The sequence below is a fragment of the Microcaecilia unicolor genome, chromosome 4 (genome assembly GCF_901765095.1).
Source record: "Microcaecilia unicolor chromosome 4, aMicUni1.1, whole genome shotgun sequence".
NCBI lineage: Eukaryota > Metazoa > Chordata > Amphibia > Gymnophiona > Siphonopidae > Microcaecilia > Microcaecilia unicolor.
In genome coordinates, this window is record NC_044034.1 from 43331716 (window position 1) to 43348193 (window position 16478).

At 47.3% G+C, this 16478-nt stretch overlaps 1 protein-coding gene across 7 annotated transcripts in view; it reads right to left on the reverse strand.

The window, feature by feature from the left end:
* Positions 1–15963, reverse strand: part of SLC36A4 (solute carrier family 36 member 4) — a 121061-nt gene extending 105098 nt beyond the window's left edge. For 2 of the 7 annotated variants that reach the window (XM_030200169.1, XM_030200176.1), the window contains exons 1-2: positions 15762–15963; positions 8728–9009 (exon numbers count right to left, since the gene is read on the reverse strand). In XM_030200169.1, the coding sequence (XP_030056029.1) occupies positions 8728–8734 (7 nt within the window). In that variant the 5' untranslated portion in view covers positions 8735–9009; positions 15762–15963. Of the gene's footprint in view, positions 1–8727; positions 9010–9039; positions 9130–15761 lie in introns of those variants that run through there. The other 5 variants (XM_030200173.1, XM_030200172.1, XM_030200170.1 and 2 more) reach the window with 5 other exon arrangements.
* Between the last annotated feature and the right edge of the window lie 515 nt (positions 15964–16478).

Here is a 16478-nt window from a genome sequence, read left to right on the forward strand (position 1 = left end):
TTTTCAGTCGTAGCTCAAGGTAAGTTACATTCAGGTACACTGGATATTTCTCTGTGCCAGGAGGGCTCACAATCTAAGTTTGTACCTGAGGCAATGGAGGGTTAAGCAACTTGCCCAAGATCACAAGGAGCAGCAGTGGGATTTGAACCGGCCACCTCTGGATTGCAAGACCAGTGCTCTAACCACTAGGAGTGCCTCCACTAGCAATGTTCTATGTAGAATCTCATTCTATGTTCCACTGCACTAGCCACTAGGCTGCTCCTCCACTAGCAACATTCCATGTAGAAGCCTGCCCTTGCAGATCAGCAATTCGGCCGCGCAGGCTTCTGTTTCTGTGAGTCTGACGTGAAACAGAAGCCTGCGCAGCCACGTTGCTGACCTGCAAGGGCAGGCTTCTACATGGAATGTTGCTAGTGGAATAGCAACATTAACATTCCATGTAGAATCTCCAATAGTAGCAACAGAATTTCAAATAGTAGCAACATTCCATGTAGAATCACCAATAATAACAACATTCCATGTAGAATCTTCAATATTTATTTAGATTTTGCTCACACCTTTTTCAGTAGTAGCTCAAGGTAAGTTACATTCAGGCACACTGGATATTTCTCTGTGCCAGGAGGGCTCACAATCTAAGTTTGTACCTGAGGCAATGGAGGGTTAAGCAACTTGCCCAAGATCACAAGGAGCAGCAGTGGGATTTGAACCGGCCACCTCTGGATTGCAAGACCAGTGCTCTAACCACTAGGAGTGCCTCCACTAGCAATGTTCTATGTAGAATCTCATTCTATGTTCCACTGCACTAGCCACTAGGCTGCTCCTCCACTAGCAACATTCCATGTAGAAGCCTGCCCTTGCAGATCAGCAATTCGGCCGCGCAGGCTTCTGTTTCTGTGAGTCTGACGTCCTGCACGTACGTGCAGGACGTCAGACTCACAGAAACAGAAGCCTGCGCAGCCACGTTGCTGACCTGCAAGGGCAGGCTTCTACATGGAATGTTGCTAGTGGAATAGCAACATTAACATTCCATGTAGAATCTCCAATAGTAGCAACAGAATTTCAAATAGTAGCAACATTCCATGTAGAATCACCAATAATAACAACATTCCATGTAGAATCTTCAATATTTATTTAGATTTTGCTCACACCTTTTTCAGTAGTAGCTCAAGGTGAGTTACATTCAGGTACTCTGGATATTTCTCTGTCCCAGGAGGGCTCACAATCTAAGTTTGTACCTGAGGCAATGGAGGGTTAAGTGACTTGCCCAAGATCACAAGGAGTAGCAGTTTCTCCTCCTGCTCCCAGGCCACCACCAGCGCCGCAGTCCCCAGTCTCCACCTGCCTACCCTCAGCTCCATTGACAGCCCCCATCTGTCTGCCACCGGGCCCCTGCATTAAAAAAAAAAACCTCTAATTGGCAGTGCAGCGCCTCACGTCTGTATGAAAGCGGCAGATCACCTCGGGCCTTCCCTCACTGTGTCCCGCCCTCATCTGATGTAACTTCCTATTTCCACGAGGGCAGGGCACAGTGAGGGAAGGCCTGAAGAGAGGCGATCTGCCGCTTTCACACAGAGGTGAGGTGCTGTGCTGTCGATTTAGAGAACTTTTTTTTTAATGCGGGGGGCCCAGTGGCAGACAGAAGGGGGCTGTCAAAGGAGCTGACGGTAGGCAGGTGGAGACTGGGGACTGCGGTGCCGGCGGCCTAGGAGCAGGAGAGGGAGGCAACAGTAGTAGCGATTGGGGGGGGGCGGCCTTGCCCCGGGCCCAGCTCAGTCTCTCGGCGGCCCTGACTGCATCTACTGGTATTGTACGATGGCGGCAATCGCCTGGGTTGCATGATGGCGGCAACTGCTTGGCCACTTGGGTTGTGCACTTGCACCCGCTGACACAGTTGCTCAGTGGCACCGATATTGCACAGTGGTGACATCCAGCTGTGTTGCGTAATGGCAGCAAACACCTTCAGAACTGCAGCAACCGTCTTGGTTGCACAATGGTGGTGGCTACCTGTATTACACATGGCAGTACTCTTCTGGGTTGCTCCCCTGTAAAGAGTTAACTTATTCTTTAAGTGCTGTGGCCCATTTTGTCTGAGGACCTTGAAAATCAAACATAGAGTTTTAAATTTAGCCTTGTAAAGTACTGGTAGCCAGTGTAGTTTTTACAGTAAGGGTTAATGGTTTAATGGGACAGAGTCAGCATGGGTTCAGCTGAGGGAAGTTTTACCTCACCAACTTGCTTCATTTCTTTGAAGGCGTGAATAAACATGTGGTAAAGGCAGTGGCGTTCCTAGCCTGGATGGCACCCGGGGCGGATCGCCGATGCGCCCCCCCCCCCCCCAGGTGCACGCCGCTGGGGGGGTGCCGCGGCGCACGCCTGTCGGCTCCGAAATGTTCGCTAACTTCGCTCGTTCGCTGCAGCGAACGAGCGAAGATAGTGAACTCGGAGCCAGGCGCGCGCCGCGGCACCCCCCAGTGGCGTGCACCCGGGGCGGACCGCCCCCACCTTGGTACGCCACTGGGTAAAGGTGAGCCAGTTGGTTAGTGTATCTAGCTTTTCAGAAAGCTTTTGAATCCTAGTAATAGGACTAATGTGAAACAGTATCAGAAATATAAACATTTAACAGCACTGTAAAACAGTCAAATAACAGAAATATGGCAAAAGTCATCAGAATACAAATGATACTGTAATAGGCAGCATGAAAAAACATTCATACAATGCAGATATGATACTCTCAAAACACCTTAAGAGGCACCCATTAAGATCATTCAAATAGCATAGAATCAGAGGGGTCATTAGCATGAATGTTAAAGTCCCCAAGAATGAGGATGATTTGTGAAAGAAAGAAGTCAAAGTCCGTGAGAAAGGAAGAGAGGGATTTATCAGGGGAGTCGATAAATGACCAATACCCAGAGAGGTAGTAGAGTAAATAGGCGGATGAGTAGACTTCAAAGGAAGAAAAGCAGCGAGACTAAGGTGGAAGAAAAGGTTGAAATCTACAAGCAGGTAAGAGTAGCAGCCCAACACCACTGCTGTGGCCAACCGGGCAAGGTGTGTGGGTGAAAAGGTAAACTCTATGACACAGGACAGTAACTGAAGCCAAGTCTTAGTTAGAGCAGGAAGGTAGAGTATGAGAGATAAAGAGGTCATGAATGTAGGCAAACTTGTTGGAGACAGAGAAGACATTCCACAGGACATATGAAAAAGGGAGAGAAATTTGGCAGATAGGTAAGATGGGAGAGATATCCCCAGCAGAGAGCAGAAAAAGGAGCAAGAGAATACAGAGAAGGAGAAGGGAAGTATGACAAAATGCACAATGTCTTTGTAAATTTGTGGTGTCTTAGATTTTAGTTCTTTTACTTTTATTTTTAATGTTAGAGTTCCTTTCCTCTCCTTTTATTATCATTGTAACATGCTCCGACATTATGTATTAAGAGTGCTACAGTAAGACCCAATACACCATAAACTATACAATAAAAATACAGAGGTCTAAAAGGACAAATATATAATTTTCCCAGAGATCCATTCCCTATAAAGCCAACCAATGTATAATGGCATCAAATGGCATATTAGAATCATTTTTCATTAATGCTCCTATCGTCTCTGCTTCTCTGTTATAAAAACAGAACCTTAAGCCAGAAGAAAAAAAATTATCTTTGAATTTTTCCAGTTCACTGTTTTTGAGATTATAAATATACAGATATAAACACACACACAAATATACATATATGGTTGCATTGTCACTGGATCGGGGAGTATGTAACACTACTGCCTGATGTCTGGCAAAAGGGTTGGGAGTGACTCACTTGTTAGGGTTAAGGCATTGGGACCAGCAGCGTAGCCAGACTTTGGCAGGAGGGGGGTCCAGAGCCCGAGGTGACGGGCCCCTTTTTAGCGCCCCCCCCCCGCTGCCACCACCAACTTTGAACCCCCCTGCCGACGACCTCTCGACCCCCCTCCCACCGCCAACCCTCCCCCGCCGCCTACCTTTGCTGGCGGGGGATCCCAACCCCCGCCAGCCGAGGTCCTCTTCTTCCGGCGCAAGGCTTTGTTCTGTTTCTGTGAGTCTGACGTACTGCACGTACAACAGAAACAGAACGAAGCCTTGCGCCGGAAGAAGAGGACCTCGGCTGGCGGGAGTTGGGGTCCCCCGCCAGCAAAGGTAGGCGGCGGCGGGGGAGGGTTGGCAGCGGGAGGGGGGGGGGGGTCGAGAGGGTCGTCGGCAGGGGGTCCAGGGCCAAATCTACGGGGGCCCAGGCCCCCGTGGCCCCATGTAGCTATGCCACTGATTGGGACTGCTGTGAAAAAATGAGCAAGACACTGGGTGAGGATAGGGTGAAGGGGACGGGGGGGGGGGGGGAATGCAGAGTTTCAGAAAGAGCTCTGGGGCATGGAACCACCCCACCACCTCCAGTCAAGGACTACATGCAGCGACTGGGCTAAGTGAGCTACAGCTGCATTTGAAGGGGGATCATCATGGCCACCATGACATAGTTATGCTGCTTTTCTTAGAAGCAGTTTTCAAGGAGAAATGTGTCTTATAAACACAAGAAAAATGAGTCAGTAATGGCTTCTCAAATGAGTGACATTATATCTTTTCACTCTGTATTCTTTTTATACTAGAAAAACAATCTTGATTTAATACTCCTCCACTTTCTTACATTCAGTCACTCATTTAACTGAAATTTTCCATTTCTCTCTCCTAATTTGTGTGAGCTCCATGGACAGCAGGACACAAGTCCTCACAGCATAGGCAACATTCAGCTTGAATAGAAAAGCTTCTCCTGCTTAGTTACTAGAAGCTTGTGAGCCAATTCACCAAATATGCACAAAGCTTCCCACTTGCTGCTTTCTATTTATTCAGCCGAAGCAGAATACAACTCCTCAAGGAGATGGGTGGTATGTGAAGACTTGTGTCCTGCTTTTGACAAAGTACATCTGCTAAAGGTAAGTAACTTTGATGTCCCTGAGGATAAATAGAACAAGTCCTCACAGCATGCAACTCTCTAACCATAGGCTGCAACTGCAACAAGATGCCAACATATATCTTTTGGTAACGACCAATCCTTATTTATACATTTTTCTCATTCTGGTTTTTTGTTTTGGAAGGCAGCCTGAACAGAAAGAAAGGGCCTAAGGGGTACATAAGTAATGCCACACTGGGAAAAAGACCAAGGGTCCATCCAGCCCAGCATCCTATCCACGACAGCGGCCAATCCAGGCCAAGGGCACCTGGCAAGCTTCCCAAACGTACAAACATTCTATACATGTTATTCCTGGAATTGTGGATTTTTCCCAAGTCCATTTAGTAGCGGTTTATGGACTTGTCCTTTAGGAAACCGTCTAACCCCTTTTTAAACTCTGCCAAGCTAACCGCCTTCACCACGTTCTCCGGCAACGAATTCCAGAGTTTAATTACGCATTGGGTGAAGAAACATTTTCTCCGATTTGTTTTAAATTTACTACACTGTAGTTTCATTGCATGCCCCCTAGTCCTAGTATTTTTGGAAAGCGTGAACAGACGCTTCACATCCACCCGTTCCACTCCACTCATTATTTTATATACCTCTATCATGTCTCCCCTCAGCCGTCTCTTCTCCAAGCTGAAAAGCCCTAGCCTCCTTAGTCTTTCATAGGGAAGTCGTCCCATCCCCGCTATCATTTTAGTCACCCTTCGCTGCACCTTTTCCAGTTCCACTATATCTTTCTTGAGATGCGGCGACCAGAATTGAACACAATACTCAAGGTGTGGTCGCACCATGGAGCGATATAACAGCATTATAACATCCTCACACCTGTTTTCCATACCTTTCCTAATAATACCCAACATTCTATTCGCTTTCCGAGCCGCAGCAGCACACTGAGCAGTGTTGGATTCAAAACCACAATTACATTCTGTGGGACCGACTAGTCAAAACTACTGTCATATTAGGAATCCCTTTCCAAACAGTAACCTATGAACAGCCTTGTGAATTTCCTCCATGGAAGATGACATCAAGTGGGCTACCCAATCAGCCATAGTTCTGACATTATGAGCTGTGAAATGTCCCTCACTAAAGAAGCCTGCCTGTGCATAAGAGAAGGAAACGCAGTCCACTAGCCAACAAGATAGCATGTGTTTGTTGATGGCAGCCACCATCCTGTTAAGGACAAAAGAGAACAAAAAGCTGGATGAACTTTCTAAGGGCTTTAATCTGTGACAGCATCACCTTGAAAGGGCAGGAAGTGATCCTGCAGTCAGGACCTACTCTCTGAGGGATGCACTATCCTCTCACACTGAGGATGTGTCTCCAGAGGCTTCTACCCTGGAGGGAAGGGTTACAGCAGATGCTTTAGTTGGAGAGTCAATCATTAGGCATGTAGATATCTGGGCGACTGGTGAACATAAAGATCGCTTGGTCACTTGACTGCTTGGTGCGAAGTTGGCAGACATCACACATCACCTAGATAAACGAGCCGCCAGCTGGCTTGCTACATGTGGGTATCAACCACATAGGAAAATGTGGGAAGGATGTTCTGGAGCCAAATTTAGACTATTAGGTAGAAAGCTGAAATCCAGAACTTCTAGAGTAGCATTTTCAGAAGTGCTCCCCAATCCATGTGCAAGACCCAAGAGACAGGCAGAGCTTCAATCTCAATGTGGGGATCAGGTAATGGTGCAGGGATGAGGGTTTTAGATTTATTAGGAACTGGGCAACATTCTGGAAAATGGGAAGCCTATTCCGGAAAGACAGGCTCCATCTTAACCATGGTGAACCCAGATTGCTGGCATAAAGATTTTAAAAGGAAATAGAGCAGCATTCAAAACAGCACGATTAAACTTATAGCGGGACATAAAATTCGACCATGTAACGCCACTTTTGAAGGACGCCCATTGGCTGCCTGTTCATTATCGAATTCAATATAAATTACATCTGCTGGTCTTTAAAATTCATGTAACCTGGGAGCCCTCTATTCTTTCTGTACTCATCATACCATACAATCCGCCCCACCTTCTGCGTTCATCTTAACAAGATCTTCTAGTTGTCCCATCTCTCCACGACATTTCCTCAGCCTCTGTGAGTCGCTCTCTTTTCTCTGAACAAGCCCCTCAGTTGTGGAACTCTCTACCCAAGATCCTGAAAACACTACCTTCCTTTGCTCAGTTCAAAACAGATTTAAAGACTCATTTGTTTTTGGAAGCATTTGGGCATTAGCCAGAAGAGTTGTATGAATCATCTGTCTCCTTCCCCTCCCCAATGTCTTTGACCCTGCCCCCCCCCCCTCTCTTTCCTATGAACCATTGTAGTTCTTCCCAGGCTCCTCCTGTCTTGGGTTTTTTTTTGTTAATTACTTGTGCAACCTCTGATCCCCCTTCCTCTCTCTTGCCATTAGATTGAGAGCCGCTCAGACACAAATTTGTTATTTTATATACATACAAGTTTCTTTGACCTCTGTGGAAGTGTTCTCAGAGATGTGATTTGAAATTATGTGCATAATTTATTCTTATAAAATAAACTAGGGAAACCTGTGCCTGCCTCGGACAAAGTGTAAATGTGTACATATAAATTCCCATTCAGAAATTATAAAAAGGCAAATATGTGCATATGCTCCCTTTCTAAAACTTGTGCAGCTTTTATGCACAGACTTGTACGGTCTGTGCCCTGAATAAGGCAGGTACAAATCAAGGTAAGGTTTACACATATGTTTGTCTTGTTGGGCAGACTGGATGGACCGTGCAGGTCTTTTTCTGCTGTCATCTACTATGTTATACAACAGGCTTCCTATTATAAAATTACCTTATCTGTCAGCAAGCACGTGCTTAGCTGCAAAAGAAATGCAAGTTACTTAAACCTTTTCTATGTTTGTAGACATAAAGAGCCATTAAAACGGCACTCAAGGACATGCATGCATCCTACAATCTCTTTTCAAGCAAACAAGTTCAGAAAGCCCTCTACACTTCATTATTTGCATGACACCAAACCCCAAAACATCCTTGCTATTATAAGTGCCGCAATAAACTGGCAATTAGGAGTAACAAGAATGCTAGTGACAGGGGCGTAGCCAGACTTCGGCGGAAGGGGGGGCCAGAGCCCAAGGTGAGGGGGCACATCCCCCCCCCCCCCCCGCCGCCATTTTTGACCCCTCCCCCGGCGTCGCCAACCCTCCCCCCGTTGCCATCGCCGTCGAGTACCTGTGCTGGCCAAGGTCCCCAATCCCCGCCAGCCGAAGTTCTGTGTCTTCACTGAAGACTCTTCAGCCCGTCTCTGGGTCGGCGCGTTGCTGCAGACTGCTGCAGCAGCTGATCTGATTCTGCAAGCGGGAAGCCGATTCTCTTTGCGTGGTATGAATCGTCCTGACGTCCTGCATGTTCCTACGTGCAGGACGTCAGGACGATTCATACCACGCAAAGAGAATCGACTTCCCGCTTGCAGAATCAGATCAGCTGCTGCAGGCTGCAGCAACGCGCTGGCCCAGAGACGGGCTGAAGACACAGAACTTCGGCTGGCGGGGATTGGGGACCCCCGTCAACACAGGTACTCGACAGCGATGGCGACGGGGGAGGGTTGGTGACGCCAGGGGAGGGGTCCAGGGCCAAATCTGAGGGGGCCCCACGTAGCTACGCCACTGGCTAGTGATGAGCTGAATGGTATCAGATGTCCTTTCATTTCCCAATGACACCCGAGTCATATGAATTGCTAGATAAATTTTTGTTCTGTTAATACTGGTGCCAGTGTCATTTTCACCTACCTTCCATGTTTTTGCTCCTGTAGTCTTATCTTCATCCAGGGGACAGTGAAAGCAACACTACAAATGTTTCAATCTGGAAGATCTTGCAACACAGCGTATTTTTTTCTTTCCCGTCTTCAGAAGCCGGAATTGCACTGATCATTCCTTACTTTAAAAACTGTGCAAAAGTACAGGATATTGCTCACCAAAAAAGAATATCTCAAAAATAAAGACAATGTCATTTACCAGTCAGTAAAACACAATATCAATAGGGCTGATTGCAGTTTGTAGAGGCATAGCTATCTGAAAGAAAAGAGAAAAATAAAGATTTACCATTTCACAGAATCATTTTGAAAATGATGCTACTTGTAATATTAAAAAACGATGTTTGCTCAATGGTCCTGCAAGGGCTAGTTCACCTCATACTGATGATTCACAGACTCAGTAAAATTCTTATATGACTACTTTATTTCAGCCCTCAAAAAGTATTTTTCACTCCCATAAGCATAGTAATACTGATACAAGTCACTGTGTCAATATTTGATATGCACACGGGTGCATGGGGACGTGGCCAAGTGGCAGAACCATCCAAGCAAAAACAGCACAAAATCACCATGACCGAAAAGCAGAGATATGCAGCAGCGACACCTAACTAGAGAACTTGGCAGGCATAGACTCAAGCCTCAAAGTTTAACCAGATATGGATTGTGACCTAGCTGACGATAGGACAGCAGGTCACCGTATCTCTTTAAATTGTACAGCTCCTAGTTGGTAAAAGCACAGATGATGGATTAAAGGATAAGCTGAATATGGCTCAAGTGTTCCATGTTCACTTTATATGTTCATAAAACTGCAGCCAATTTCCTCCACAGTCCATACATGAGTTTTATTTGCTCGTTGCCAGTGTTGCCACAAGTCAGAGGGTACCACCAACCATTGGTAAAGTTTGTTTGTTTTTTCAATACAGGTTAGCCACATTATTCGCCATCCCTTGTTATTTTATTACCAACAAGGGTGCTAAAGACCTCTCAAAACAGCTTATAGAGAGTTCCACCTACAAATAGAATCAGCTCATTTGCGTCCATGCATCCATGTTGTGGAATCCATAACTGGCTAAGACTAGAACTGAATCCTCCTTGCAGAGATTTTTTTTTATTAAAAACCTAGTTGGAAGGCTTATAGAACATCTGTTGCTGAGACTCCACAGGTAACTCTGATTCATATTTTGAAAAGTAATCTGCTTATCCTCACAGCCTAGTCTGGGGTGACTCCCAGGTCCACCCCAATCCTTCCAGGGCCTTCGCTCCAGGTGTCCAGCGCTTTCACCAGCTGCCTTCCAGGTGCTGTAGAAGACCTGCAGCCCATCTGCATATCCTCACAGCCTAGTCCAGGGTGACTCCCAGGGCCGCCGAGAGGGACGGGGTAGGGGGGACAAAACTCCCCGGGCCTCCAAGGGGGGCCCGGCACCGCAATTCCACCCGCCCTCGGCTCCGTCAACCATCCATCACCGGGCTGGGCCCACTCCATTCAAATCACAGCGCCTCACCACCTCCCTTCGGGCCTCCCGTCCTCGCGCAAGTTACGTCAGACGAGGGCAGGACACAGGGAGGGAAGGCTCGAAGGGAGGCGATCTGCAGACTGCCGCTGCTGCACTTTCACATGGAACAAGGTCGAGGTGAGGTGCTATGATTTGAATTCAGGGGCCCGGCCCGTTGGTGGACGGAGAGGGGGGGTGGAGGGGGGAAGCAGCGGGGACAGGGCCCCGGGGGCGGCCTTGCCCTAGGCTCGGTGGCCCTGGTAACTCCCAGGTCCACCCCGATCGTTACAGGACCTTCGCTCCGGGAGCCACATGCCGAAACATCTTCTCTAAATGTTGTATACTTTCTCTCTATTATTTCTTATGGCTCAAGTACAATTCCTCCTCTTGGTACTTTCCCTTCCAAATCTCTTTCTTCATCTGAAACCACTGTATACTGCAGGAACACATTGCCCACATTCTGCTTTCATCATCTCACCATCCCTCTTGATTTCTCCCCTCTTCTCAGTTCTCAACCTTCAACATTTCTTTCCTTTTATTCCACCATCTCCATTGTGTCTGAGTACATCTCATTTTCATCACTGTCATCATGCCTCTCCTACTCTTCTCTACTCTCTTGTTCCTTCTCCTGCTCTCCGCTGGGGATATCAATCCCAATCCTGGTCCTCCACATCAGCTCTCATCCTATTTGTGCAGGTCACACAGTGATGTCTCCAATCTAAATTTCTGTTCCTCTTCTTCTCTCCCTTTCTCATGTGCTCTGTAACAAACTTTCCTACATCCACGACCATTGTATCTCTCGTACTCTCCATCTGCTTGCACTAACTGAGACTTGGCTTTGCCCTGAAGACTCCGCTTCAGCTGCAGCCCTGTGTCATGGAGGTTACCTTTTTTCCCCATACTCCTTACCTGGTAGGCCGCAGAGGTGGTGTCGGGCTACTACTTTCACCCTCTTGTAGATTTCAGCCTCACTGCTTTTCTTCCTTCAAAATCCACTCCATCCGTTTATTCATTTCTCTACCTCTCCTAGTAGATGTCATTTATCGACCCCTGATAAGTCCCTTTCTTCCTTTCTCACTGACTTTGACTCCTGGCTTTCCTTCTTTCTTGAACCTTCATCTCCTTCCCTCATTTTTGGAGATTTTAATATTCATGTTAATGATCCCTCCGATTCTTATGCCTCTCAGTTTCTCACCTTAACATCCTCTTTTAATCTTCAACTGTGCTCCACTACCCCTACTCACCAGAATGGCCACTGTCTTGATCTTATCTCCTTCTCCAACTGCTCACTCTCCAGTTTCTGCATCTCAGCTCTTCCCCTCTCTGACCATCATCTGATAACTTTCACACTTAAACACCCCCCCCCAGTCCCATCCAATCTTCACCAATACATTTAAGAATCTTCAGGCTATTGACTCTTCTACTCTGTCCTCCAGTGTTTCAAACCTCATGTCAACCATTATGTTATCCAAGTCTGTCAATGAGGCCGTCTCTTCCTATAATACTATCCTCTCCTCTGCTCTGAATACTCTCAACTCCTCCAATTCCCCGTTCTGTAAGGCATACCAAACCCCAGCCTTGGCTGACCTCTAGTATCTGCTACCTACGTTCCTGTGCCCGATCTGCTGATCTCCTTTGGCTGAAATCCCGTGCCCATGCTGACTTCACACATTTCAAATTCTTGCTGACCTCTTTCCAGTATGCTCTTTCGCTTGCCAAACTGGACTACTACATCCAGTTGACAAAATCTCTTGGCTCAAACCCTCAGCGTCTCTCAGCCACACTGAACTCTCTCCTCAAAGTGCCTTCGCCTCCAGCTCCCCCTTCACTTTCTCCCCAGACTCTGGCTGAGTACTTTCATGATAAGGTTCACAAGATTAACCTTGAATTCTCAACCAAGTCACGTCCAGCTCTTCTTCCCTCAGTCGATTCTCTCAACCCCCCTTCAACCCCTGCCTCCTTTTCTGAAATCACTGGAAACTGCACATTTCTTTTCCTCTTCAAAACTGACTACCTGTTCTTCTGATCCTACTCCTACCCATCTACTTGTACTCCATCTCCTACTGTTATCCCTTCTATCATATTCTCAATTTTTCACTTTCCACTACAACTGTTCCTAATGCCTTCAAACATGCCATAGTTGCACCACTCCTCAAAAAAACCTTCACTGGACCCAACCAGTCCTTCTTCTATTGCCCCATCTCCCTCCTATTCCTATCCAAGATACTGGAACATGCTGTTCACCACAACTGTGTTGACTTTCTTTCATCTCAAGCTATTCTTGATCCACTTCAATCTGGTTTTCGCCCTCTTCACTCAACTGAAACAGCCCTTGCTAAAGTCTCCAATGACCTGTTCTTGGCCAGATCCAAAGGTCTCTATTCTATCCTCATCAATTTGGTCTATCTGCTGCTTTTGACACTGTTGATCACCGCCTTCTCTTTGATATTATTATTATTACATTTGTACCCCGCGCTTTCCCACACATTGCAGGTTCAATGCGGCTTACATAGTAATTTGAAATACAAAGTCTTATAAGGAGAGAAAAAAATTTCAAACTGTAATAAAACATAGTAATGGTGAAGCTTAATAATGTATTGTTAGGATAAGGGAAGGTAAACAGGTTAGGATAGGATAGGTTGGGGGAAATGGGGTAAGGAGGGATATGGTGAAGGAGAGATGGGGAAGAAAAGGTTGGGATGAGTAAAGGGAGAATGGGGAGGTGGGGTAGGTATAACCAATGATGAGGTCGGTATCAGTGTCAGAACGGATTTGGGAGTGTAGGCTAATAAGATTAAGTTGGGTCATTAGAGTAGGCTTACTTAAATAAATGAGCTTTCAACATATGCTGTCCTCACTTGGATTTCAGGGCTCTGTTCTGTCCTGGTTTTCTTATCTCTCCCGTCCCACTTTTAGGGTATACTCTGGTAGATCCTCCTCCACTTCTATCCCACTATCAGCTGGTGTACCTCAGGACCTCTTCTTTTTTTTCCATCTATACTTCTTCCCTTAGTGCTCTGATCTCATCCCATGGTTTTCAGTATCAACTTTATGCTGATGACTTCCAGATCTACCTCTTCACACCAGAAAGCTCAGCAGGAATCCAGGCACAAGTATCAGCCTGTCTGACATTACTGCCTGGATGTCTCGTTGCCATCTGAAACTAAATATGACCAAGACTGAGCTTCTTGTCTTTCCCCCTAAACCCACCTCTCCTCTTCCCCCATTCTCTATCTCTGTGGATAACACTCATCCTCCCTGACTCATCAGCTTCGGGTTATCTTTGATGCCTCTCTTTCTCTGCACATATCCAACAGACTGCTAAAACCTGTCGTTTCCTTTCCTTTCTGAGAACACTACCAAAACCCTTATCCACACTCTTACGACCTCTCGCTTAGACTACTGCAACTTGCTTTCACTAAGCCATCTTACTTCCCTTTAATCCATTCAAAATTCTGCTATAAGATTTATATTCCGCTAGTGTTGCTACGCTCATATTAGCCCTCTCCTCAAGTCCCTATAACCAGCCCCTCCAAAAGACACACTGATTACAATTTATAACAAACAAGCAAAAAAAGCCCGAGTCGCAAAAAATGAAACGAGCCCTAGCAAGGCTATCGTCTAATCGCCATTATGTTTTAAATTCTTTGCCTTTCCAAATCGGCGTTTCTTTCTCTATTGTTTGCTGTTTGCTCATCAGTCATATTCGCCACCCTGGACCTTTTCCTTGCAGCGGCTTGCTCCCTTTCACGGGCCTTTTGGTCTTCGTTCATAGCTGCATGCATGTTTCTTTGCGCTTCGGCTCTTCATGTGCATCTCCTTCCTGTCTTCCTTCTCCTCCATCCATGTCTTGTATTTCTCCTGCCCTCCCCTCCATTCATCCATATTCAGCAACTCTCCCCTCTCCCCTCCATCCATGTCCAGCAACTCTTCTCTCTTCCCTGCCTTCTCCTCCATCCATATCCAGCAAGTCTCCTCTCTCCCCTGCAGTCCCCTCCATGTCCAAGGATTTCTCCTTTCTCCCCTCCCATCCATGTCCAGCGATTCTCCTCTGCCCTCCCCTCCCATCCACGTCCAGCGATTTCTTTTCTCTCCCCTGCTCTCCTCTCCATGTCAAGCGATTCTCCCCTGCCTTCCCCTCCATGTCCAGCGATTCTCCTCTGCCCTCCTCTCCCATCCCGTCCATGTCCAGTGACTTGCCCCAGCCCCCACCTGCCCCCTTTTAAGCACCCGAGTTCCAGTTTAACCCCAGCCCTCACCTCCCACAACAGCCCTCTTTTCCTTCCTGCCGCCCTGTCTTTTATTTTACCTCAAGTCGTAGCGGCAGCAGTGAAAGCGGCAGGCTCACCTCAAGCCTTCCCTTCCCTTCTCTTCTCTCTCAGTGTCCCGCCCTCGCGGAAAAAGGAAATTACGTCAGAAGAGGGCGGGACACTGAGAGGGAAATGAAAGGGAAGGCTGGAGGCGAGCCTGCCACTTTCACTGCCGCCGCTGCGACTCGAGGTAAAATAAAAGTTTTAAAGGCAGGGCGGCAGGAAGGAAAGGAGGGCTGTTATGGGAAGCTGAGGGCAGACAGGTGAGGATCGTGAGGACCTCTCCCGGCAGTGAGCCAGCAATAAGCATGGCTTATGGCACCCTCAAAAGAACGGCACCCCCGTCATGGTAACTGCGCTTACCGGGTTGCGCCAGCCCTGGCGTGTGATGTACAGCAGGCTGCAATGTGCCTCTGCTTCCCTGGAGCAGTGTGTGGTGGTAGTAGCTCATTTGCATACGGTTACGAACCCAGCCAGCCATCCAGGGACACCGATTGACAAATTATTATATAGAGATTACTACTCTACCAATGAAAACTTATTCCATTATTATACTTCCTCTGTGTACATCCGTATACTGCACAAGCTGGCATGTTTGAACATATAAGTAAGATTCAATAAAAATGCCACCAACAATAAAGAACAACAACGTGGGTGCAGTAGCTTGGTCTGTTTGCTTTGTGTTGCATGTACGAAGAATGACGGCTGCGCGGGGAAGGGGAAACACAGGCTAACCTAAGTGGCTTCAACTTTTTGACGTCATGCCGGCTCCTAACAGTAACTTTTTCGCCTCCATCTACGTAGGCTTGCACTGCAAAACACTTCCGCAGCCGTCACGTTAGTTCTAGACAGATTCTTTCATTATATGATGATACGCCTTCCTCCTCCTCTCCCCCACCTTTTCACTACAGTGTACATGGTTCTGAATGCTTCTCACATTTACTACTGGGTTCACGGCCGGCCACCCACTGCGCTTGCAGGGATCGATTCCCCCTTTTCTCCGCCCCCCCTCCCCCTCCCGCACCCCCACCACACAAGCGGTGCCGGCCCGGTAATTACTCGCAGGCGCAGCCCTGCCCTTCAGTCTTTCAGGCCCAGGTTCGTGGTGCTCTGCTTTTGTCCTCTCCCTGGCCCTGATAGAGTACAACCACTAAAAGCAGCACAAGTTGTATACATGCGGATATCTCACGGCATTTAAATATACTTACCCGTCTATCACGGGAGCTGGAGATGAGTTGAATCAGAAAAAGCTACCGCCGGGTTTGAGAAACTGGAGTTTGTCCGGTGGATAAAAAGGCTCGACTACAAACTGTGGGGGGAAAACAAGGTTCCCAGATTAAAGTCCTCAGATCAGGGCCGAAGATTTTTTTCCCCCCCTGGAGAGCAGAAGAGAAGAATGTTTGTTCCAAGGAGGTTGAATAAACGGTATGACGTCAAAAAAAGTTGAAGCCACTTTGGTTAGCCTTTGTTTCCCCTCCCCTCGCAGCCGTCATTCACGTACACTCATAACAAAGCAAGCAAACCTATGAGCTAGGACCGTGCCGCCTTCGTCTGCTAGGCTCCGTAGCTCAGGATGTTCTGCGCATGCGGTTGAGAATGTGACAGATAAAAGGAATAAGAGCAGGTGAGATGGCATTAAGAAGGTGGGTTGGAATGGGATCAGAGGAACAGGTGGTACATTTTGAGGAAGAAAGGAGAAGTGTACTTTCCTCTATAGTAATTTCAGGAAAGGAGGAAAAGGAATGTGGGGAAGTCCGTGCAGGAGTTTCTTCATGACGCTTTTGTGCTCTTGGTAGCTGTGTTGTGCAGAGGCGGAAAAACTCGCACCCAAGAACCACCTCAGCTACAAATTGGAAGGTGCATGTGGAGGGGGGGGAACGACCCTGCAACTGGGAAAGAGGGAGACCCTGCAACTGGGAAGGAGG